Source organism: Necator americanus, chromosome III (genome assembly GCF_031761385.1).
Source record: "Necator americanus strain Aroian chromosome III, whole genome shotgun sequence".
NCBI classification, from domain to species: Eukaryota; Metazoa; Nematoda; class Chromadorea; order Rhabditida; family Ancylostomatidae; genus Necator; species Necator americanus.
This window is the reverse complement of record NC_087373.1, coordinates 19423142-19447594: the sequence shown is the minus strand read 5'-3', so window position 1 is coordinate 19447594 and position 24453 is coordinate 19423142. Positions and strand designations below refer to the sequence as shown.

The window sequence follows — 24453 nt, the reverse complement described above, 5'->3', positions numbered from 1 at the left end:
ACAAAACCACAACGAAGCTGAGAATAGTTTTCGATGCTTCGGCCCATTTGAAAGACTCTCCATCACTTAACGACGTGCTCCACAGGGGACCGGTTATGCTCCCTAAGCTATGTGATATCCTCTTACGCTTCAAGATAGGAAATGTGGCCATCACCAGTGATGTTGAGAAAGCATTTCTACAAGTTAGGATTCATCCGCAGGATAGGGACGCCACACGCTTTATATGGCTAAAGGATCCGAGCCTACCAGTAGTCCCCGACAACATGGTGATATATCGCTCTACCCGTGTCACATTTGGTCTTATTTGCTCACCATTTCTCCTCGCCGGCACAATAAAGCACCATTTGGAGAATTACGCTACGAACAAAAACGTCGCCCGTGAAATTAAACGCAACACGTATGTGGATAATGTGGTCCTGACATCACCATCAACAACAGACGCCGTAAACCTTTACAAAGAATCCAAAAGGATCTTTGAGGATATGAACATGAATCTCAGAGAATTTCTTTCGAATGATGACGACGTAAAACAACACAAAACGCCGGTGAACCCGTCGCACCCCCTTCTATAGGTATCTGGCGCCGGTGGATCTGTCGCACCCCCTTCTATAGGTATAAGGCGCCGGTGGACCCGTCACACCCCCATCTATAGGTATCTGGCGCCGATGGACCCGTCGCACCCCCATCTATAGGTATCTGGCGCCGGTGGACTTGTCGCACCCCCATCTATAGGTATCTGGCGCCGGTGGACCCGTCGCACCCCCTTCTATAGGTATCTGGCGCCGGTGGACCCGTCGCAACCCATTTTATAGCTATCTGACCCCAGCGCACCAATCCGACGCCGGGTGGACCCGTCGCACCCCCATTTTCGAATTTCGTGACACACAGACAAACACACACGCACATAAACACACGGACTAAGCTCACTATTATACATCGTGATATTTATTTGCAATATGAGGCGACTATAATGTGAGAGAAAAGGTAAGGAATTCGTATCGAAAGGATCGTCTCCTAACTAGAAGAAGGTGGTTCACATGAAGTGTGACGCAAAAAAAAAAACTAATAACAACTTCGCATCAATCAATCCAAATAAGAAACATTTTTATTCATTACTCAGAAAATTCTACAAAAGATCTCACACATCTACGAAATGACCACTTTTAGCTTCAGTGTGAGCATCCAACCTCTTCCGAAAATTCTTGAGCATGGGAGCGATCATTTGCGACGAGATTTCGTCCCATTTTTCAATCCCTCTATTCTCTTTGAAGCGCTTTATAAAGTGATAAACTTTCTCTCGATGATCCTTTGAGCACCTTTAAAATCTTGGTATCTCGTTTGTATTCAGCGACTTTTGCTTAACAATCCTCAAACGATACCATCCCTATCTAGAAACAGAGAATACGAGTGGCTAGAATAAGACCGAAAATATGAAAAAAAAACTAACTATACTACAGCAAAGTGCAAAATAGCAAAAAAAAAAGCACATATGGAACACTAGAGGCTTGATTCTGGTCGATGTTTAGGCCAGTTAGTGAGCAAAATCCAATATTTTTCCAGTATGAGCAGCCTCGTGATCCTCTCCCATATGTGTGCAGTCAGTAGAGAGTTGAGGCTCAGAGCGATAGGATCGGAAACTTAAGGGAGAGAATAAACTACATCATAACTGTCAAAGAAAACAACAAAACTCTTGAGATGAGGAAGCAGTCCAGAAAAAGTAACGTTTGAAAATAAAATAAAATACAGATCTAGCGTGGTTCGGTTAAGTCAGTTGTACAGTACGTTTTGTAGGAACACAAAACATGTAATAGCAGAATGATTTTTGTAATCAGGTGATGAGTTTGTACTTTAACACTCTACATAACCGTCAAGTGCGCTATCTTGAAAGTTTGAGAATGAACTTTGTTTTTCTTTGATAGCTGATAAGTACTACTTAAACGAAGTTGATAGTTGAAGAATTCTTAGACCATTTTATTTGCCTCCCCTGATCGGTAACCAAAACTTTTTGCCAACAAGTCACACAGTCGCAGTTCTGTTAGAGGTAATTTCAAACCCATGCAGAGATCTCCATGTGGAAGATCGAGCAGATATTCAGATGCAGCAACCAAGCACAAGTGTACAAGGAACAGGAAAGCATCTATCAGTATCCCTATCTGGAGATGACCGGAAGAATCGAGCGACAGATAAAACAAAAAGCGACGATAAAGGAGCGCAACCCCTTGAACCTCCAGCTCCGAGTCCTCCAAAACCAACGCAAACTGTATGTCTCAACAATCCGTTATTTTCGTGGATATGAAATGATGTTGTAAATGTAGTTAAACGATACGTTTAGGTATCCCCTATCAGACTACGCCACAAACGTCGTCCCAGTAAGACTATACCTATGATTCCATTTGGAACAATTATACAGGTATAGTTTCAGTTAATCTCCAGGATATTTCTGCCGCTCTAGTAAAATGTTCTGCAGAACTGATGGCAAATTAAATACATACTTGTTTGAGGATCCTCAGATTAGAAAGATGAGCCCGAGATTGCGCGATGTCGACATGTGTCGAACGATTCATTGCTCTAATTACTACAATATTTTACCAGTGAGGGCACATAGCAGGAATACCCGTGTGAGAAATAAATGTGTAGAAAGAAAATATTAGAACATAAAGTCCATAGGTAACACTTAAAGAGTTTTGTTGGGAAGTTTGAAAGTTGTGGTGCTGTTTATTCTCTTCCTTAAAGGCAGCATACCACGAATCTGGGTGGTACGGATCTGAAGGGGAGTATCCATATACGGGGTCGTAGATTATGGAGACGGGTATACTTCCGCTCATCTCTCCCTGCATCACTGCAAGCAGCCGGCTCCTGAATGCTGTTTTGTACCGCGTGGTGATGGGATACAACCCTCTCGAATACGAACCCCTCTCCTTCGATACCTTGTGTCTTACGCTTGTGCGCTAAGGACACATTGTCATATTCGAGTACGGTATCACGTCCAATTGAAAACTGACCATTCTTCAGTCCCTCAGGTTCGACTCCCGACTGAGGCTAATTTTTGCAAAGGAGATGCAAATTTGGAACAACTTCTAAAAAACGAAGGAATTAATTTTACGCAGTTTGCAACAGTTCAAAGTAAATTAGACACACTTTAGTGACTAAAAACCTCATATTGTTAGGTCTGGGAGATCGCTTGAAATTTTCCGACTTTTTTTGGATTTGTCCCATCTAAATTTTGATAGAACCAGACGGTCCGGAAAGGAGATACTTTGCACTTAATGGTTCTCTTAGACTCTCCATCCTAATATATGGGTAATTTTTAATTTTTTTTAAGATGTCCCATTTCTTTAAGGTGGAAAAACCGCCAAAATCCCAATTTTCGCTCCTCGCCGCCGAAAAGTGGGTGATTTTAAATAAAATTAAATAACTCGAAGCAAATTAGAGCGAAGGAAAGCATCTCCCAGTATGCCGTAGCTGAGGATTTTCTCCATCAGATTTTCCAAACGTTTTCCAGAGCCTCGCTTTTTTCCAAATTTTTGATGGGACATAGATGGAAAAAATGCCATTTTTCCCTTTCCGGTCCCATCAAAATTTCAAAAAACTGGGAGGTAAAAAAAATACAGCAAAATGGCCGTTTTTAGGGCAAATTTTCTTCTCATAGAAGCTGCCTAAACTTTCTCTTCAAGTCCTCTTATGACGAAGTTATTCGCGATCTCCCAGACATAACAGTGTGTACAGAATCTGGGCTTTTTTGGTCATTAGGTTTTGTTAAATTTACTTTTAAACTGTTGTAAACTGCGTAAAATTAAATTCTTCATTTTTCAGAAGTGGTTCCAAATTTTCATCTCTTTTGCAAAAAAGAGCCTCAGTCGAGAGTCGAACCTGCGCGGTCAATTGTCATACTGTCAACACATAAGTCGATCTATGCATCTCATCCTCTTTTGTCCAGTTCCACGATGTCCATGTACTTAGTGCTTAATTACTCAGTGCTCGATCATCTCTATCTCAGAATAGATCTACACTTGGTCAGAAGATGCCTAACAGCTGGCTGCTCGCCGATCTATTGTGGTTGCCGCTATCGTCTTAGCAGCATGAACAATAAATAATTTCTTACGCTACATACTACAATACTGTCATTTTTCAGTGGCTTTTTTCGCAAAACATCAATGCTTTCCTCAGTGCTTCATACAAGAATTAAATGAGTTCATTTTAAAGGCATAGGAGACTCATACACTGTTCTTCTTTCTTTCATCAGAGCCCGAATTTCTTCAACAATATTGGCTTCTGAAAGTAAAAAATTCAGAAAGGTTCGTTCCAGTTTTTATGCCTCCTAAAACACGTTTGAACTAATTCAAGATTCATTCTCCAGTCAGCGCCAGTGCTAAGAAGTACGCAAGACCTCTGTTTCCATGTCAATGTAGTATCTATGAAAGTTTTTAATATAATATTCTGTAGTGTACGTAATTAAAAATATTGCTTAGTTTAATATAATATTTTAACGTATCTAATTCATTGATATTATTTAATATTTTGTAATTATTATCATGCTATGTTCCATTCACCTACTGTTCCACTGCTCACTCGTTCACGATCATCTCTCTTACGACCCCTCCCCACCCCTTGCAATCCCCCTCCTTTATGACAACTCGATAGGAAAATCACATCACACGCTTGACCCTGTTCCGATCTCACTGCTCTGAGCCTCAACTCTCTATTGACTGCACACATGTGGGAGAGAATCAGAAGGCGGCTCATCCTGGAAAAAATATTGGATTTTCACTAACCAATTTACACATAAACCAGAGTCGAGCGTCTAGTGGTCCATATATGGTGAAACCTGATAGTACAGGTTACTTTTTTTTTCATGCGTTAAAGGCATCGCCCCAGGAATCTGGGGTTGTGTGGGTTTCAGGTGGGTATGCCTATACGGGGTCGTAGATTTTGGGGAGGAGGGTGATTCCGTCCACTTCTTCCTAAGTGCCGTAAAAACGTAAAAATGCTGCGCGTGCAAAAGGCTGGCGCGCTGCAATCGAACTCCACGTAGAAAATAGCGCCCCGGAACGCTCGAAGCCGCATCTTCCGGCTGTTTTTTACGGCAAGTAGGAAGAAATGGACGGAATCACCCTCCTCCCCAAAATCTACGACAGCTTATAGGCTTACCCACCTGAAACCCGCACAACCCCAGATTCCTGGGGCGATGTCTTTCAGGAAAGCGTATAAATCTATATGAGCATTTTCACCTCCTTCTCTACAAACCAGTGAAAGTGATTAGTGCTTTCACTACAAGATGGACTAAAACCTTCTGTTTAATGTATTAACAAATTACAAAATTATCGCATTCTCCTTCGAAATATCCCTTCTGGAGTTCTTTTAGGGGTGGAATGCCTTTTTCTTGCAGAACTCAAAAAAACTAAGAAGTTGCTATTTATGTTTCTTTTCTAGGCAATATCTTTTATCGATTTTTCCACAAAGTTTGTTGATGTAACATTATCATGATCATGATCACGATCATGATCTACTATATAATAACGGGCTTATTCTGTCACGTGTGTCTGTGTGTCTGTGTGTGTGTGTGTGTCAGTCACGAAATTCAAAATGAGGGGTGCGACGGGTCCACTGGCGTCGAGTTAATGCCTCGAAGCTAGGAAGCTATAAAATGAGGTGTGAAGGGGTCCACCGGCGTCGGATACCTATAGAAGGGGGTGCGACGGGTCCATCGGCGTCGGATACCTATAGAAGGGGATGCGACGGGTCTATCGGCGCCAGATAGCGTTAGAAGGCGGTGCGACGGGTCCACGGCGTCGGATACCTATAGAAGGGGGTGCGACGGGTCCCACGACGTCGGATACCTATAGAAGGGGGTGCGACGGGTCCATCGGCGCCAGATAGCCTTAGAAGGGGGTGCGACGGGTCCAACGGCGCCAGATAGCCTTAGAAGGGGGTGCGACGGGTCCATCGGCGCCAGATAGCCTTAGAAGGGGGTGCGACGGGTCCAAGACGTCGGATACCTATAGAAGGGGTGCGACGGGTCCATGGCGCAGAATAGAAGGCGGTGCACGGGTCCATGGCGTCGGATACCTAAGAAGGGGTGCGACGGGTCCCACGGCGTCGGATACCTATAGAAGGGGGTGCGACGGGTCCACCGGCGTCAGATTGCTGCGCCGGCGCCAGAGGTGGTCCAGAAAAGAAGTGCGACGGGTCCAAGACGTCGGATACCTATAGAAGAGGGTGCGACGGGTCCACGGCGCCAGAAGCCTTAGAAGGGGGTGCGACGGGTCCACCGCGTCAGATACCTATGGAAGGGGGTGCGACGGGTCCACAGGTGGCGTCAGATACCTATAGAAGGGGGTGCGACGGGTCCACCGGCGTCAGATACCTATAGAAGGGGGTGCGACGGGTCCACCGCGTCAGATACCTATGGAAGGGGGTGCGACGGGTCCACAGGTGGCGTCAGATACCTATAGAAGGGGGTGCGACGGGTCCACAGGTGTCAGATACCTATAGAAGGGGGTGCGACGGGTCACGCCGAAGGGGGCGACGGGTCCACCAGGTGCGCGCAGATACCAATAGAAGGGGGAGACGGGTCCACCGGCGTCAGATGCTGCAGAAAAGGAGTGCGACGGGTCCACCGGCGTCAGATACCTATAGAAGCAGGTGCGACGGGTCCACCGGCGCCAGATACCAATAGAAGGGGGTACGACGGGTCCACCGGCGTCAGATTGCTGCGCCGGCGTCAGATGTCCAGAAAAAGGAGTGCGACGGGTCCACCGGCGTCAGATACCTATAGAAGCAGGTGCGACGGGTCCACCGGCGCCAGATACCAATAGAAGGGGGTGCGACGGGTCCACCGGCGACAGATCCCTATAGAAGGGGGTGCGACAGGTCCACCTGGCGTCGAAATAGTGCGCAATAACTTCGTGTGCATGACGCAAAATATAGATGGTTGCAGCCATTTCATAGCCGTGGCCACTGTATCGCTTTGCTTTACACCCTATATGACTCCTCCGCGTGTCCATCTCCTTCTTCGTTCGCCTCAAGTTGGTAGCATGCCGCTCTCAGAAAGTGGAAACCCGCATGCAAACGGGTGCTTAAATAGTGGCAAGATGTTTATGTGATCTGACGTGGAACGTTATCTTTATCAGTAGGATGATGTCTTTCACGTAATTTTATCCCGAAACGTCATTCTTTGATAACTGTTTATAGAACAGAGGAGGAAAACCCATATTTCGCGTGATACTTTTAAATTTTGTCTATAATATATTGATAAGGAGTGTTTGAAGCTGAAGTTCGAATGTTCTCAAAATGTAGAACTGACGCGTTTAGGAAGATGTCTATGAAATGTTTCGCCCTTAGTTATAATATAAAAAAGGAAGAAAGATTGTTGGAGATGCACAAGTCCAATTTCGTAGAAGACGGCACTAATATTAATTTTCGTTCATCAGTGAAGGCGAGCGAAGCAAACTCCACAGAAAGTCTGAAGTCCGGCTTTAGCCGGACGTTCAGACTGGTATATAATAACGGGCTTATTCTGTCACGCGTGTGTGTGTGTCACGAAATTCAAAAGGGGAGTGCGACGGGTCCACCGGCGCTAGAAAGCTATAAAATGGGGTGTGACGGGTCCACCGGCGCCAGATACCTATAGAACGGGTGCGACGGGTTCACCGGCGTCGGAATGGTGCGGCGGCGCCAGATACCTATAGAAGCTGGTGCGACGGGTACAATGGCGTCGAATTGGTGCACCAACACCAGATAGCTTTGAAATTGGGTGTGATGGGTCCCACAGCGTCGGATCGGTGCGCAATAACTTTGTGCAGATGTCGCGAAGGGTAAATTAGACGTTGCAACCGTCCCATATTCATGGCCACTGCACGTGTTGCATTGTACCTTCATGAATCGTATCTGTTATCGTCGTATCTATTTCCTTGCACGTTTGCCTCAACTTGGTGCCATGCCTTCTTCAGAAAGTGGAAACACCCATACAAACGGCTGCTTAAATAGTACCCAACAGCTTACATGATCTAATGTGGAACTTATCTTTATCAGTACGATGATGTTGTTTACTTCATTTTATGTTGAAACATCATTCTTTGATAGCTGTTGGGGAAAACAGGAAGAACACCCATACTTCGAGTAATGCTTTAGAATTATGTCTATGTTATATAGAAACCGAAGGAGTGTCTGAAACTAAAGTTCGAAAATTCTCAAAATGTGGAGCTGACGCGTTAGAAAGGAGACTATTAAATCTTTTGCCTTTATTTATAGCAAAAAAGAAAGACGAAAACGTTGCCTGAAAAAGAGAATTCTGATTTTACGGAAAATGTCACCTCTATGAACTTCCATTGATCAGTGAAGGAGAGCAAAGCTAAAATCACTGAAAGTCTGAAGTCCGGCTTTAGCCGAACGTTCAGACTGGTATATAATAACGAGCTTAGTCCGTGTGTGTGTGTTTGTCTGTGTGTCACGAAATTCGAAAAAGGGGGTGCGACGGGTCCACCCGGCATCGGATTGGTGCGCTGGGGTCAGATAGCTATGAAACGGGATGTGACGGGTCCCGCGGTGTCGGATTGGTGCGACGGCGCCAGATACCTACAGAAGGGGATGCGACGGGTCCAACGGCGCCAAATACCTATGGAAGAGGGTGCGACGGATTCACCGGCGTCGGTGGACCCGGTCATTGGTGCGCAATAACTTAGTGTGCATGACGTAAAAGATAAAAGGTTGGAGCCGTTTCATAACCGTGACCATTGGGCACTTTGCTCTTCACCTTTATGACTCCTCCGCATGTCTATTTCCTTCTTGGTTCGCCTCAAGTTTGTAGCATGCCGTTCTCCGAAAGTGGAAGCACGCATGCAAGCAGCTGCTTAAATAGTTGCAAGATGTTTATGTGATCTCACGTGGAACGTTACCTTTATCAATAGGATGATGTGTTTCATGTCATTTTATGTTAAAACATCATTCTGTGATAACTATTGGGAGAAATCAGGAGGAATACCCATACTTCGAGTAATGCTTTCAAATTGTATCTATATTATTCTGGCATCGAAGGAGTGTTTGTATCTGATGGTAGAATATTCTCCAAATGTAGAATTGACGCGTTTAGAAGGAAAACTCCGTAATCTTTCGCTTTAATTTATAATATAAAGAAGAGAAGGAAAGCTTTGTTTAAAAAAACACAAATTTAATTTTACAGAAAACACCACTACTATTAACTTTCATTGATCAGTGAAGGGGAGCGAAGCTAAAACCACCGAAAGTCTGGAGTCCGGCTTTAGCCGGACATTCAGAGTGGTGCTATAATAACGCACTTAGTCCGTGTGTGTTTGTCTGTGTGTCACGAAAATACTCCTTAATGATGCAAAACTCTGCACCGGGGGGTGCCGAACCATCGCCATGCACCTGAAAGGCAAGCACTGTACCTTTTATCCAGTGTCCAAAGTTATACCGCCATCGATGTTGGCTTTGATAAGGCAAGGTAGTTTCTCTCATATGTTAGTGAGGGTAAATAAAATTTTATGTGAATGTATACTCCCAGATTTGCAATCTATCATGCTGTACAATAACGAACTTATTCTGTCGCGTGTGTGCGTCTGTGTATGTGTCTCAACCCAAAAGGAGAGGGATACCATGACGTTGGTTTGGTGCGCTTGAACCTCAACGCGGTAAAATTGGGTGAGACGGGTCCTACGGCGTCGAATTTGTGCCGCGGAGCCAGATAGCTGTAAAATGGGGTGCGACGGGTCCCGTAGGGTCGGAATGGTGCGCCGGTGCCAGAAAGTTATAGAGTGAGGAGAGAGGGTTTCCACTGCGCCAAATTGGTGCGCGGGAGCCCCAACGCAGTAGAATGGGTTTCTATGGTTCCTTCACATGTCTATTTCCCAGCATGTCTCCCCAACGCTGCTATCACCCTTTTTTCAAAAGGAGGAAACACACGTGCAAACGGCTGTTTAAATACAGTACATAGTAGGCAACAGTTCACGCGATCTGACGTAGAACGTTATTTTGATCACTACGATAGTGATATTCACAGCATTTCATGTTAGCACATCGTTCTTTGCTAATAGTTGAGAACGAAAGAAACTCATACTTTCAATAATGTTTCTAAATTGTGGAGATTTGAGAGGAACATGGATGTAAAATCAAGTTTGATTCTTTTCCAAATATAGAACTGAGCGTTTAAGGAAAAACCATAAAATCTTTCATCTTTGCCTAGATTTTTGGATAAAATACTGAAGAAAGCGTTGATAGAAGAAGGCAATTCTAATTTTACAAAAAGTGTCGCTACTCTTACTACTACTTTGATCGGTGAAGGCGAGCGCAGCGAACGCCAAAAAAAGGCTGAAGTCCGGCTTTAGTCGGACGTTCAGGTGGTATTCAATAATAACAGTTATGTCCCTAAATTTCATGTAGAAAAAACATGTTATGATATTCAAGACCTTTACTTAAACACGACAAAAAAGAACTGAACATGAAAATTTGTTATACATCAAATCCTCGCATTAGATTAAAATTAAAAAAAGCACACACACTTATAAGCTTATAAGCGCATTCAAAAGCTACTGCCTTATCTATAATTAGCGTATGAGAAAAAGTTCTCGGCTGGCACGTTTCTACCCTCTCTAGAGCACAAGTCTCCTCCTCCGTACGCAGGTCCAAAATCGGCCAGGTGGTTTTATCGTCTCAAATAAATTCAAAAAAAGCAATATATTATATTTCTCAAATCGACAGTGACGGAAAGGAGCCGAGGTCATTCGAACTTGGGAGAAATGAAGCCAGTGTTCTTGACTACCGACCAAAATTAATCCGAGAAGGACCACTGAATAAATTTACTTGGGAATGGTTTGTCTGCAACTGAATTAACAGTGGAAAGTTCCTGGATTCATGAGCACAATGGTCGTTTGTAAAAGATAGCAATGTAAAAGGGCCTCACTACGTTGGATAATGGAGTTGCTCGAGTCAGAGGATCGTGGTAAAATCAACGACATTATTGTCAGCTGAGAAGCAGACGTCGCTTCTGATTTAAGAAGAGCAGACCACGAAAATGTAACGGAAAGATGGTGCTCGATGTGTGGATCACACTTGAACGTAAGTGATCGCGCTCAATTCTCCCTAATTGTCCTGAAGAATGGAGTGAGAGGCTAGTTTGTGGAAGGAGTTTTTCTAAGAGGAACTGAACGACGTACCAGGCATGCGACCACGAGCGAGCATCAATTGGCTACCGACACTGTTTCCCCACACACCGATAAACGTCTGTGTTCGCATACGTGACACTTTGTAGGCACCTGGTTCAAAAACTCGACAGACCCAACCGCGCCCACGCTGTTTTTTTTAAAGGAAAATTAGAGGGACTTAACCGTGATTGCGCTCATGCTTGTGATGTACGCAGCTAATCCACAAGGAAAGGAAAGTAGTAGTCTTGTAATTTCCATATTAGAATAAAGATAGTATTTGTGATTGCAGTGGAGTCCGCGGATTGTCTGCTATGAAAAGGACTGAGAGGACATTAGATAAAGTGCAGCTGTGGAGCAACCATGGTTCCAAAAAGGCCATGTATTATTCGTTTCAAAATCTATCGTAGGTTTTGAAAGTAAAAGATGTCGCTATGCTTTGATTTTCTCGACTTCAATATGGTCTTTGATGGATTTGGAAAGGTAGACACAGAAAATATTGGTAAGAATTGTGTCCAACCCAAAAATGTTCTGCTATTTATTCGCCCACATTGCATCTAAAATGGTCGAAGGGATTTAACCCAAAATATTCAGTGCCTTTTTCGAGAAAGGGATGCAAGAATAGGAAGAGATAGCATGCAAGAGCATGCGTTGCTGCTTCTACTTCTACGTCGATTTAGCTCGAGGTCAAAGAAATTCTACGCAGCCCGAGATTCAGTCGCAGTGTTTTTTTTTAGCAGTCATTACAAGTGATCGGATATGCATGAGGGACACCATGGATCAAAACTACACGGATCAAAAAAACCATCTTGTGACTTGTTTTGCGAAGATGCCGGAGAAGCTCCGTAATGGATATTTAAGATAGGTTTAGGAAGAAGCCGAAGATACTGAATTTTTTTCTCATCCTAGGAAATGCTGCCAATGGACGGACTTCTATTAACCATTGTATTGTTAAGCATGATTAGAAAAACCAAGTATTCCAGCTTCTGCAATAAGGACTAGATTACTGCTTTTGTTTAAATGCTTCTCAAAATTCGCTAAAGTTTTGTATGAAGAGCTTATCTGGACTACCAGGCACGGATGTAACTCCATTTGGAACCGAAATCTTATTTCTCTGGACTGTAAAATGCAGGGTCAAGAGTATAGTTGGGAAAAATCCCTCCTAAAAACGACCCCCCTTCGCAGACCCTCCCAAAAACGACCCCCTCATCTCGTTCCTACCAGTATAGCTGTCCACACAGCAATCAAAATTTGGGTGTAATAAAAAAATTCAAAAAAACTAATAAGCGCCTAATAAATAAATTAAAATAATACGATGTGATAAACAAATAATAAATTGTTTTAAAAATAGTAATGCTACAAGTAAAACAAAATACATATTGTCATGCAGCGATATTAATGGAACAGATAATAACTAGAAATTGTATGTTCATGTTAATTATATGTTCAAGATGCCGCGCGACGCGTGCCAGATGGAAGAAGATCAAGAAAAATAAAAGTTTTAAACAATAAACAAAAGTTCGATCCCCGCCGGAACCATTATTTTTGCAAAACGAAAAAACAGCTGGAAAAGAAGGAGAACACTTTTTAAAACAATTTTCACACTATTTCCGACTTTTACCAAATAATTTTACTCATCGACAAGGGAAATGAATGGATGAAAGTTCGATCCCCGTCGGAATTTAGATTTTTGCAAAACCGAAAAAAAAAATCACTGAGGAGAAAATTTCACCGGCAATTTCTTGAAATTGTGTTTAGAGCACTGTTTGCCGTATACAAGTGTTATATAGAGGTTATTTTAGCGATTAAAACCAGGTCTTAATTGGAAATTACTGCTGGACAGGTCGGATTTTGTTACCTTGAAATAAACATGAATAGCTCATTAACGAAGAGACATAAGAAAAAAAGGCTGGCTGCGTTGTGTAGAGGAAGATTTGCGCTACAAAATGGTCAAAGAATCTTTTGCAGGGACCCTCTGGTTTTTTTGAAACCTAGTTGAGAAAAAGTTGAGAAATTAGGCATTTTTCTCAACTTTTTCTCAACTAGCTTTTTTAAAGACGAAAGCTACCCGTAAAAAAGTAAGAAAAAATTATGATAGCAATAGTCTTTCTCTACAACATACTTCAAACCGAATTCGTTTTTATAAACTATGAGCTGAGTTATGGAAAATTGTTTGAAGTCACACAGATTTTGACGCGTTGCCGAAAATCCGAGATTTCGCTCCTTTTCCCGTTGCGAGGATACGGTAGTGCCGTCGAAAAATTCGACTCCATATTTAGATAGAGCATCAAGGAAAACCCTTGACTGCGAATTTTGGCCTCTGTAAGTGTTCTGGTTTTCTCAAAAGCTAGTTGAGAAAAACTCGAAAATTTGAGGCAAAAATTGGGATTTTTCTCAACTAGGTTTCAAAAAGACTAGGAAAGCTAGAGGCACCAAACTTTGCAGAAATATAGAAGAAATCTCTCTCTACAGATCGCAGCCAGCTTTATTGCATAAAATTCACTTTGAGCATAGATATTCAGCAACTCGTGGAGCCTACTTCGTATTAATTTTAACCCTAATTGCGCCTGTAGATGTCTTTTTTTCGCTCAGTAGCAGCATCAGAATTGCTTTTTCGACTGAAAGTAAGAAGTTCGTTCCTGTAGGATGAGAAATGTGCTCTCTAAATTCTTTTACGCCAAGTGCAAAAAGAGCACGTTGGCAGGGATTGATCCCTGACCGTCTCAGTGAAAACAGCACGGCATCTCGTTGAGCCATCCAACTTTGCTAAACCGCCGGCACCAGCCCTATTTCAACAGAGCGTGTAAAGGCCAATTAACAGATGTCCTTATCGAAGTCTTTGTAATCACGCATAAATAAGTCTGCACTACACTTACCAACTTGAGCCAGCGTATTTGCTTTTCATTGCAGCTATCCTTCTACTTTTACTTAGTGCTCTTACACTTCTGTTAGCTTCTGATATTGAATTGGCTGTGACGAAGAGTGCCAAAGCACTGTGCAAGCTATGAAGATTGCCTTTTATGGTACTCAATACGAAGTCACCTCTGGTTAGTTTCATTTCTTTCATATAAATTAGTGACACACAATTTTGTTGTGTAGGCTGTACTTTTGTAATTTTGTTTTGTAGAACTGTAATTTTGTAGTGCTTAGACTTGATGGGTTTGACAAAAAGTCGATTTTTGAAAGAACAAAGATTTTCAGATAGTTAATTGTATTTGAAAGAATTGGTTTCTTATTTTATCACATCACAACATTATCACTTTATTTATTATGCATCACATTTATTCAAGATTTCAATTGTTTTGGTTTGTGCCACCGAAGCGACTCCGACGTCATCAAGCATCAGTTAGAGCAGCAAAAAATGCTAATCGTCCATCTTCAAGATTGGCTCAAAAGCGCAGTAGTTTTATTACCAGAATTATGAAGAATAAATTTTTAAAAATCATTTTTTGGTTTGTGTACCCTCTTTTTATCCTAACTTTTTATGCTACAATAGTCTTCCTCAACTGCAACCGCGTCTTCTTCAATCGTTTATTCGAATATTAAAAAGATTTATTTATTCTATATCATTTATTTTTATATTAAACAGAACTCAAGTACTGAATATGCATCATTGACGTTTTTTCTTCTTTGAGACAACTCTTCCATTTTTTAGTCGCAGATATCGGGACCTAAAAAAAAGCCTTAGAATACGTTTCAGTTGTGAATATCTTCTGATATGCGACAAAAACATGCCATTCACTGCTCATCATCCTTCAAGTTTCAGCACTACGTCTGAAAAGAAGCAGTTTTCACTCTTGTTTTTCTGCTGAATGTCGCATACCTAAATTACACTTCATTTTGTACACCTTAATATGTGTTTGTTTGAAAACGACAACCCCGTCTTCTTTTTCTCTTTGCTCCTTTCATTTTTTCTGATTTTCCGACCCCTACTTAAATTTTTTCTTAATTTTCCGACCCCCTCCCCCTGATCCGACACCCCTCTTACGACCCCCTCTTGAGAAATTCTCAACACACGCTTGACCCTGGTAAAATGTACAGCTTAGATAGTTTTCCGCACCTTTTCAAAATGAATTCTTAAGTTCAAACTGATTTGAAAGCTACATTGCTTCAGACACCGAGGAGCGATTAATCTAAGCGCACAGGTTTGGAGGAAGTCGTCGCATTCTTGTGGAGCTACTGTAACTATGTTGGTGTTATCGTCGGGACAGCATGAAGACTCGACCCTAACCGCTACACTCCATCGCACCGCTTCAAGCCCAACCGCATGCGCAACCGCACCGAACTTCGTTTCGTTATGACCCCACTATATCCACAGTTGTTTTTTGAAATGCTAACAAACTTGGTAGAAAAAAATCGTTATGCTCGGTGAGAGCAAATTGAAGAAAAAAACAATAGTTTCACAGCAAAACGAGCGTCAGGGTGTATATGAAAAAAGTAATTACCGTTACGGTTATTCTAACAAAAATTTTTAGGGCAAATACGAGCTTCAAAAAGTTCTTGGGGCAGGCGGTTACGGGCAAATCTTCAAAGCGTTCGATTCTGTGAGTGGCCTAACTTTCAACTACAGAGTGACTTATTTTGTAGCGTTTGCTTTTTATTCCAGAACAAAAATTTGCATGTAGCAGTAAAGATAATGCCAAGAAAGCATGAACCTCAAAGGATGATTCTAGAACAGCAAATATTGTATCAGTTAAAGGGGAAACCAGAATTTCCTCAACTTGTACGCACAGACGGACTTATTGATGGAGAAAAAAGACGACTATTGACGCCTTATTTCAGTATGGCAGCGGAACATTCGACGACTACATGTTTATAGTGATGGAATTACTCGGAAAAAGCTTGTCGGAAATGAGAAAAAGGAATGAAGGCAAAAAGTGAGTAATCCAAGGTGTTTTAAAGAATTTTCGCCAATTAAATCTATTATTTTGAGATTCGACGCAAATACTGCGTTAAGAGTCGGACTCATGATAACCGATTCATTGAAGATCCTTCATGAAATGGGGTTTCTGCACAGGTATGGAAAACACAGTATCTCACTAGTGCAAGTTTGGTGAACTGTGGTTAGCCGACGAGGAAGGGGTGCACTAACTCCTTTCTAACATTTGCGGAAAACTCCCTCCTTTCTTTTTTTTCTTCTAGTTTTCTACAAGCTTTCTATATCTGTTTTTTAGAGAAGTTTTCTTTTAGGTTTTGTTGTTCGTTTTGTTCCTAGAGTGCCTCCAAATTCTTATTTTGCAGAGGCTCACCTTTCGTCCTTTTTTTTTGGTGTAGCTGTGCACGATTGGCATCTTTCGCAGTCGCAATGTCAAGGAAACTTTCTTTGCTAGTTCACTAGCTTCTCTTCATGATTGGATCTCCTCAAAAACTTCACTTTGCTGGGATTGGATTTCAGCACCATTCTAAGTGCAGCTGTGTATAGTTAGCCTTCCTCTAGGACGGATTTTTAGATTTTGCTATGGCTAGCCATGCACAATAAGCCAAAAGTTGGACAGAAATATCATGATCATGATCATGATCATGTATATAATAACGGGCTTATTCTGTCACATGTGTGTGCGTGTGTGTGCGTGCGTGTGTGTGTGCGTGTGTGTGCGTGTGCGTGCGTGTGTGTGCGTGTGTGTGCGTGTGTGTGCGTGTGTGTGCGTGTGTGTGTGTGTGGTGTGTTGGTGTGTGGGGTGTGGGTGTTGCGTGTGTTGTTTTTGTGTGTGTGTGTGTGTGTGCGTGTGTGTGCGTGTGTGTGTGTGTGTGTGTCAGTCACGAAATTCAAAAAGGGGGTGCGACGGATCCACCGGCGTCGAGTTGGTGCGCCGGCGCCAGATACGTATAGGAGGGGGTGCGACGGGTCCACTGGCGTCGAGTTGGTGCGCCGGCGCCAGACACCTATAGAAGGGGGTGCGACGGGTCCACCAGCGCCAGGTAGCCATAATATGGGGTGCGACGGGTCCACTGGCGCCAGACACCTATAGAAGGGGGTGCGACGGGTCCACTGGCGCCAGACACCTATAGAAGGGGGTGCGACGGGTCCACCAGCGCCAGGTAGCCATAATATGGGGTGCGACGGGTCCACTGGCGCCAGACACCTATAGAAGGGGGTGCGACGGGTCCACCGGCGCCAGATAGCCATAATGTGGGATGTGACGGGTCCACGGATTGGATTGGTGCGCCGGCGCCAGATAGCTATAAAATGGGCTGCGGCGTCGAATTGGTGTGCAATAACTTCGTGTGCATGACGCAAAAGATAGATGGTTGCAGCCGTTTGATAGCAGTGGTCACAGGACGCTTTGCTTTTCATTTTTATTACTCCTCCGTGTGCCTATTTCCTTCTTCTTTCGCCTCAAGTTTATAGCATGCCGTTCTTAGAAAGTGAAAACGCGCATGCAAGCGGCTGCAAAAATAGTGGCAAGATGTTTATGTGATCTGACGTGGAACGTTATCATTATCAGTAGAATGATGTCTTTCACGTCATTTTATGTTAAAACATCATTCTATGATAACTATTGGGGGAAATCAGGAGGAATACCCATACTTCGAGTAATGCTTTCAAATAGTATCTACATTAATCTGGCATCGAAGGAGTGTTTGTCGCTGATGGTTGAATATTCTCCAAATGTAGAATTGACGCATTTAGAAGAAAAGCTCCGTAATCGTTCGCCTTAATTTATAATATAAAGAAGAGAAGGAAAGCATTGTTTAAAAAAATCTAATTTTACAGAAAACACTACTACTATTAACTTTCATTGATCAGTGAAGGGGAGCGAAGCTAAAACCACCGAAAGTCTGAAGTCCGGCTTTAGCCGGACATTCAGACTGGTATATAATAACGGGCTTACTCTGTCACGTGTTTGTGTGTGTCAGTCACGAAATTCAAAAAGGGGAGTGCGACGGGTCCACCGGCGTCGAGTTGTTGCCTCGACGCAAGAATGCTATAAAATGGGGTGTGACGGGTCCACCAGCGCCAGATACCTATAGAAGCTGGTGCGACGGGTACAATGGCGTCGAATTGGTGCACCAACACCAGATAGCTTTGAAATTGGGTGTGATGGGTCCCACGGCGGCAGATCGGTGCGCAATAACTTTGTGCAGATGTCGCGAAGGGTAAATTAGACGTTGCAACCGTCCCATATTCATGGCCACTGCACGTGTTGCATTGCACCTTCATGAATCGTATCTGTTATCGTCGTATCTATTTCCTTGCAAACTCTGGATTGCTGGTGCTCAGGCACCTACGGAAACCGCTGAAGAGAAAAGCAAGGAGGTTCTTTGCGGTGAAATCAACGCGTTTATATCCAAGATGCCAGCAGCTGGTCATTGCCGGAATCTACGCAAATGCGAAGAGGGGGAATGAACAAAAATCCGATATGCTAGGTAAATCGTACTATGCTGTGAAGCACACGTCGGATAACGGTTACCGTCTGATTGACTTATGTGAAAGGACGGGTCTCGTCACCGTTTCCGCATTCACTTTTTTACGCCTAGAGAGCAGCGAGAAATGAAAACTTACGGACTAGAGCTCTGCTAAGTTCTGACGAACAACATTTCTCAGTCGGATATCTGGAAAGTTACAGCTGTTTAGAACGTCGCTTTCGACCCTCCTCGATTGAAGATTGACGCCGCAGCCCTAGAAGACGGAAAGTGCAGAAAAAAATTACGTCAAGGGGTATCTGTTAAATGGAGCAGGGATCAGGAAGAAACTCTGCGATGCAGCCATCCTCACAAAGTGTATTAAGGAAACGGCAAAAAAATGCTCATGGGTGTTGGAACAAGGAAGAAGGTCACTTTTTTATTTGCGGTAACAAAATCCACATATAATTCTGCATGTGCTGCTCATAGTACTGGTGATTTCAACCAGGAGAAGTGTATGAGAAGGAAGCTGCATCATCAGCTGCAATAAGATTGCGAAAACGAATGGATATCAAGAGCGGAGAAGTTTGGGAAGGCTTAGGAAGACAAGCAGGAAAGCTCAAGCTCCATTAAGAAAGTACAGCGACGAAATGAAAAGATGTACTCTCTTGGAGTCGCAGGTTTTTGACCATGTTAAAGAGGGAAAGAGAGAAGTCTGGTGGAGGCGAAGGAATTAGTGCAAAAATGCCGAAATCTCCTCCTCCATCTGGGAATCGTGAACTAGCAAAGATCATCCGTTCAATATGGATAGACAAAAGGGCACTTGCCTTGTGGACCCACGGCATCATAATTCTACTCCTCAAAAAGTTGTCATTCACGGATCCAAGAAGCTATAGAGGAGTCTCATTGCTGCGTTTTATTTGTAAGGTCTTGACGTGAATAATGCCGGACCGGTTCATCAAAAATCGCGAAGAAGCAACGCGCGACGAGCAAGCCAGGTTTCGATCTGGCTGATCATGTGTTCATCGTCAGGAGAATGATCGAAATTTGGCAGCGACATTCGAAGCCAATACAGTTAGCTTTTTTAGACTTCGAAGCAGCTATTGACTCCCCATCGAGGCCGTCTTCCCACCGCGATTCGAGCTGATGGAGGGCAAGTTTGTCCGCTTACTTGATAATATGAATCAGGGAACTACTGCCGCTGTTCGAACACCAGCCGGATGTACAACTTCGTTTGAGGTAGTAACTGGAATAAGACAGGGGCAGTGGAAGGGCCCTTCTCGTTCTACTCGATCATCGATGACAGCATGCGAGGAACAGTTGATCTTACTGACATCGTCTTAGCACCATCAGGGAGATCATTGACCAATCCGATGACGTTGCTATATTAATGGAATCCAGCTCAAAACTTCAATATCTTATCGATCTTGTATCAAAGCTAGCTTCAGCCAATGTATTACGCCTGCACCCTAACAAGTCCAGCAGATGTGGGTCTCCTGGAAGTCCTCAACACAAATCAGGGTAGAAGGGCAGAAGATCGAGCTCGCAGATGAGTTCTGCTGCCTGGGTTGTAAGCTAATGAACAACGGCAGCTGTGAGAGCGATATACAAAGTATAGGTGCACTAAGGCATGTTCTGCTTTCAACTTCAACTTCAACTTTCATGTCGATGTGTTTGTGGTCCACTCCTATCGCACGCGAAGTGAAATCTTCCAGTCTACCTATGCGCTATTCTTTGCTTTATAATGACCTGAGGGATCGGAGACTTGGACAGCACCATCTGCAGTGCGAAAATCGACTCCATGGAAAGGATGTTGCTTAGATGACTGATTGCCTACTTTTACCCTATGGGTATGCCGCGATAAAGATCTTTATGCGGAAATCGATGTGATGTACGATGGAAAGCACGTGGAAAGCAGCAACATGTAACACCGTCTACAGAAAATCGTCTTCGCTTCTTCAGTCACATTGTAAGGAGACCAGCAGAACGCTTTGTTCAACATGTTCTAGGGATTCTATTCAAGACGAAAGAGACTTGGCCGTGAACGGAAGTTCTGAACTGAGGCGGTGAAAGAGGACTTCAGGGCACTCAACGTGGATAGGCAGCTCGGGGAAGACGTAAGATTTCACAAGATGTGGAACAGCGACGAATGGATTGATTTTGTACAAGGTCTTGCTGAAGACCAAGTAGGTTTGTAGAGCTATGCTCAAGGATGACACACCTCGAAGATGCGGGCGTTCGCGTCAGGCGATAATATAATATCAGACCGTGAAGTGAGTCGAAACGACGTGAAGCACAGTGCAGTTGCGTAAGCTGCTGCCCTCGAAGCAGGGTGATGGAAAAAAACGCTTGGACTTCACGTGGGACCATCGCAAACTGCAGCGAATAGTAGTGTCAAGTCCCTCCTGGATTCTAACCGCACCGTTTCGAGCGCGGCGGCCCACAACGCAACTATACTGTGGTTCTTGTCGTTTTGACCTTTCTCTACATATACACACATGCACACACATACATTAACTTACACACACCTATGTTTCGTATCGTGGAATTTTAGTATTCATCCTCTAGAAGTTTACTAGCTCGTCGAGAACGAGGAGAGATTTTATGAGCCCTCAAATCCCAGTTATAATAAATCGGCACTAAATTTGTTACGTTCAGGGATGTAAAACCTGGTAATATGTGCATTGGTGTAACACCGGCTACTGTAAAAAGGATTTATCTCCTCGATTTCGGACTTGCCAGACAGTTCAGAGTTCGTTTCATTCCAACTATGATGACTATGATGTTTAGGATTTTTCGTGATTCTTTTAGAAATTCAAATAAGAAAGTCTTAGTTCGAGAAGCTATTTCTAGAACACTGATATTTAGGAAAAGGGGAGAATAAGAAAACGAGATCATGTTGGATTCAGGGGTACTCTTCGATACGTGTCGTTGAATGTTCATGAGAGAAAAGAACAGGTACTTGTTATGCGCCTATATGCTGTCCCTCTGTTCAAAGTATCAAATATGTACCTAGAAGGTCATAACTCTTTGTTATGCAACTTAAAAATGTGAAATAATAAAAACTTAAAAATCACACACACACACACACACACACACACACACACACACACACACACACACACACACACACACACACACACACACACACACACACACACACACACACACACACACACACACACACACACACACACACACACACACACACACACACACACACACACACACACACACACACACACACACACACACACACACACACACACACACACACACACACACACTAAAGTTTGCACTAAAGACTTATCATTTCTATGAACACAAATGGTGTTGAGTGGCAAGAAACAGTTAACAGACTCATACACAACAACAAAGGAGAAGTTCATCAATGGCACACCTGTAATGGTGACTTCTCTAGATTTATGTTTTCTTGTTATGCCAACGAGGTTAAGGTGAAACTTTTTATTGGCCTGACGTTTCGACAAACTCGTCTTTTTCAAAGGCCTGAAAATGGTTCGAGGTTTTTGATACCATGCACATCCCATCAAACTCCTCTCTCCTCGCCTAGCCTCGATATTGTTCCAAGTATATCACGCAAGACCTTAAAAAGGAAAACAATTGACCAGTTCCACCGACTAGCGGGGTTGGTAAACCACCGCGTTCTTAAAGATTGTCACCAAAGCGAATGAGATCTACGCACTGTGCAGTATCCTTAAGTACTGGTGTCTGGATGACGTTAAGGAACTGCATGTAGGGCAATCTTATAGCTCACAGAGTGTTACGAACGGCAAGAAGTCATTGGTAATTGATAAGCACTCATTTTTGTTATTCATGGACGGATTCCTGACAGAAATTCAGAATGCTTCCAATGCCTTCCTAGCAGATATTTCTTTGATGAGCATGATGGAATTGAGTTTGAAGTAAAATGTACGATATTAGCCCACGAGAAAGAAATATCTGCTAGGAAGGCATTGGAAGCATTCTGGATTTCCGTCAGAAATCCGTCCGTGAATAACAAAAATGAGTGTTCATCAATTACCAGTGACTTCTTGTCGTTCGTAACACTCTGTGAGCTATAAGATTGCCCTACATGCAGTTCCTTAACGTCATCCAGACACCAGTACTTAAGGATACTGCACAGTGCGTAGATCTCATTCGCCTTGGTGACAATCTTTAAGAACGCGGTGGTTTACCAACCCCACTAGTCGGTGGAACTGGTCAGTTGCTTTCCTTTGAAGGTCTTACGTGATATACTTGGAACAATATCGAGGCTAGGCGAGGAGAGAGGAGGAGTTTGATGAGGAGGAGTTTGATGCAGTTTGAATATGCATGGTATCAAGGACCTCGAACCATTTTCAGGCCTTTGAAAAAGACGAGTTTGTCGAAACGTCAGGCCAATAAAAAGTTCCACCTAAACCTCGTTGGCATAACAAGAAAACATAAATACAATCTCAAATGCCGATGTTTCAAGAAGAGAGGACTTGGAGATTGTTGGACTTCTCTAGAGTTCTGTCTCAATCGGTGTCATACGAACGCTTCAAAAAAGAAAGGAAAAGAAAGTTGGAAGGGAAATTTGACAGTGACGCAATCACCATAAAAACTTAGCACACAATTGATGCTTTTTACGCGCTCAATGGCTTTGTGCTTGCTCGAAGATTTTAATCAGCATTACGCGACCTACCTGCGGCAGCAGTGTACACTCGTGGAGTGCATTAAGTGGTACAAACCGTCTTATTCACAATTTCAGTGCACCTGCGATGACTTGATATCAAATTTTTATTCGATGGTGGAATTAGCAGAAGGCTATCTGCCATGGACTAGACTAAGAGATGCTGAGGACATCGCAAGGAGGAAAAGAAACATCTCATTTGAGGAATTATGCCCGTCAGTTAAGTTCGCTAGTTTGTTTAGTTTTTCAGGATTAATAGTGATTTGTTTAGTATTGGAGAGGTTATAGGTCCAGCGGTTTATCCACGGAACTATTGGAGTACTACACGTATTGTTACGACAGTGTTGAAGATCCGAATCAACCTAATTACGATTACCTTAAGACTATTATCAAGGTATTGAACAGGACGTGCTTTAAAGTATCAGCGAAAATCTTTGTTCGTTTAGAAGTCTCTGCCACCCAACTTTGACTTCAACGCTCCAATGCCGTGGGAACTTAAGACATTCGATCCAAACACTTCCATTATAACCCAGGAAACTTTCCCAACGAATGAGGCGAACATTGCTACACGATAGTTAAGCACATTTTGAGCTAGTTTAAAGCAATTCAACTTTTAACTGCAGTTGATAACGTATACGTGCATAGTACACTCTGTTCTTTTAAAGAGCTCTTCTGCGTCAATAAAGATTACGAGTTTTGTTAAAAAGTAAGATTCGAATTTCTTCGCTCTTGACAGGACAGAGATGTCACTAGGTTATCCTGATAGTATGCAGATTAGCAGAAGAAAATCGATCTTTCGGAGAGTAACTGTCCGTAACAAATAGCCTGCAGACATTTTGTGGGTAAGATCTACTTAACTGCCGTCACCTCAACAACTGAAGGCATGCTTTGTCGTAATCTAATCATCACAATCAATCATTTCACGCTGTGAAAACACAGAATCACATTCTGGCTGTGATTCTGTGTTCTCTGGATTTCTCGGAGGTGAGAGAGGAGAAATTCGAAACACAAACTCTATTCCAATCTCTTCTCACTCAGCCATCCCCTTCTCGTTGTGTTCCTAGTGTAATGTAAGGTTTTTTAACAGCTACAATTATTGCGTTGCCTCTGGATTACTCGGAGGTGAGAGAGAGGAGAAATTCGAAACACAGAATCACATCCTGGCTGTGATTCTGTGTTCTTACAGAGTGAAATGAATGAACACACACTTACTTCGAAGCTATTTTGGTTCTCGATCAAACTTTCAAGGCAGACCAAAGATTAAACCATGAGGGATGAGTTAAA

At 43.1% G+C, this 24453-nt stretch overlaps 2 protein-coding genes across 6 annotated transcripts; one reads left to right on the top strand and one right to left on the bottom strand.

Annotated features, from left to right (window-relative positions):
• Window positions 1-95: 95 nt before the first annotated feature.
• RB195_010118 (uncharacterized protein) lies at window positions 96-23744 on the top strand (the record flags this gene model as incomplete). 5 transcript variants are annotated; one of them, XM_064190978.1, is made up of 13 exons in its annotated part: window positions 96-397; window positions 1966-2041; window positions 2096-2260; window positions 2333-2410; window positions 15629-15697; window positions 15760-15876; window positions 15936-16030; window positions 16087-16170; window positions 21156-21249; window positions 21366-21455; window positions 23248-23384; window positions 23458-23563; window positions 23616-23744. In XM_064190978.1, the coding sequence occupies 13 exons, from the start codon at window positions 96-98 to the stop codon at window positions 23742-23744; spliced, it is 1542 nt and encodes a 513-aa protein (XP_064048558.1). The 5 variants fall into 5 exon arrangements, with proteins under 5 accessions (XP_064048558.1, XP_064048561.1, XP_064048563.1 ...); XM_064190975.1 differs by lacking the exons at window positions 96-397; window positions 1966-2041; window positions 2096-2260; window positions 2333-2410 and adding an exon at window positions 14174-14200; XM_064190979.1 differs by lacking the exons at window positions 15629-15697; window positions 15760-15876; window positions 15936-16030; ... (4 more) ...; window positions 23458-23563; window positions 23616-23744 and adding an exon at window positions 3814-3960.
• RB195_010119 (uncharacterized protein) lies at window positions 10976-11247 on the bottom strand (the record flags this gene model as incomplete). The annotated part of the gene is made up of 2 exons (XM_064190980.1): window positions 10976-11103; window positions 11169-11247. 2 exons carry the CDS (start codon window positions 11245-11247, stop codon window positions 10976-10978), a joined length of 207 nt encoding a protein of 68 aa, XP_064048560.1.
• Window positions 23745-24453: the final 709 nt, after the last annotated feature.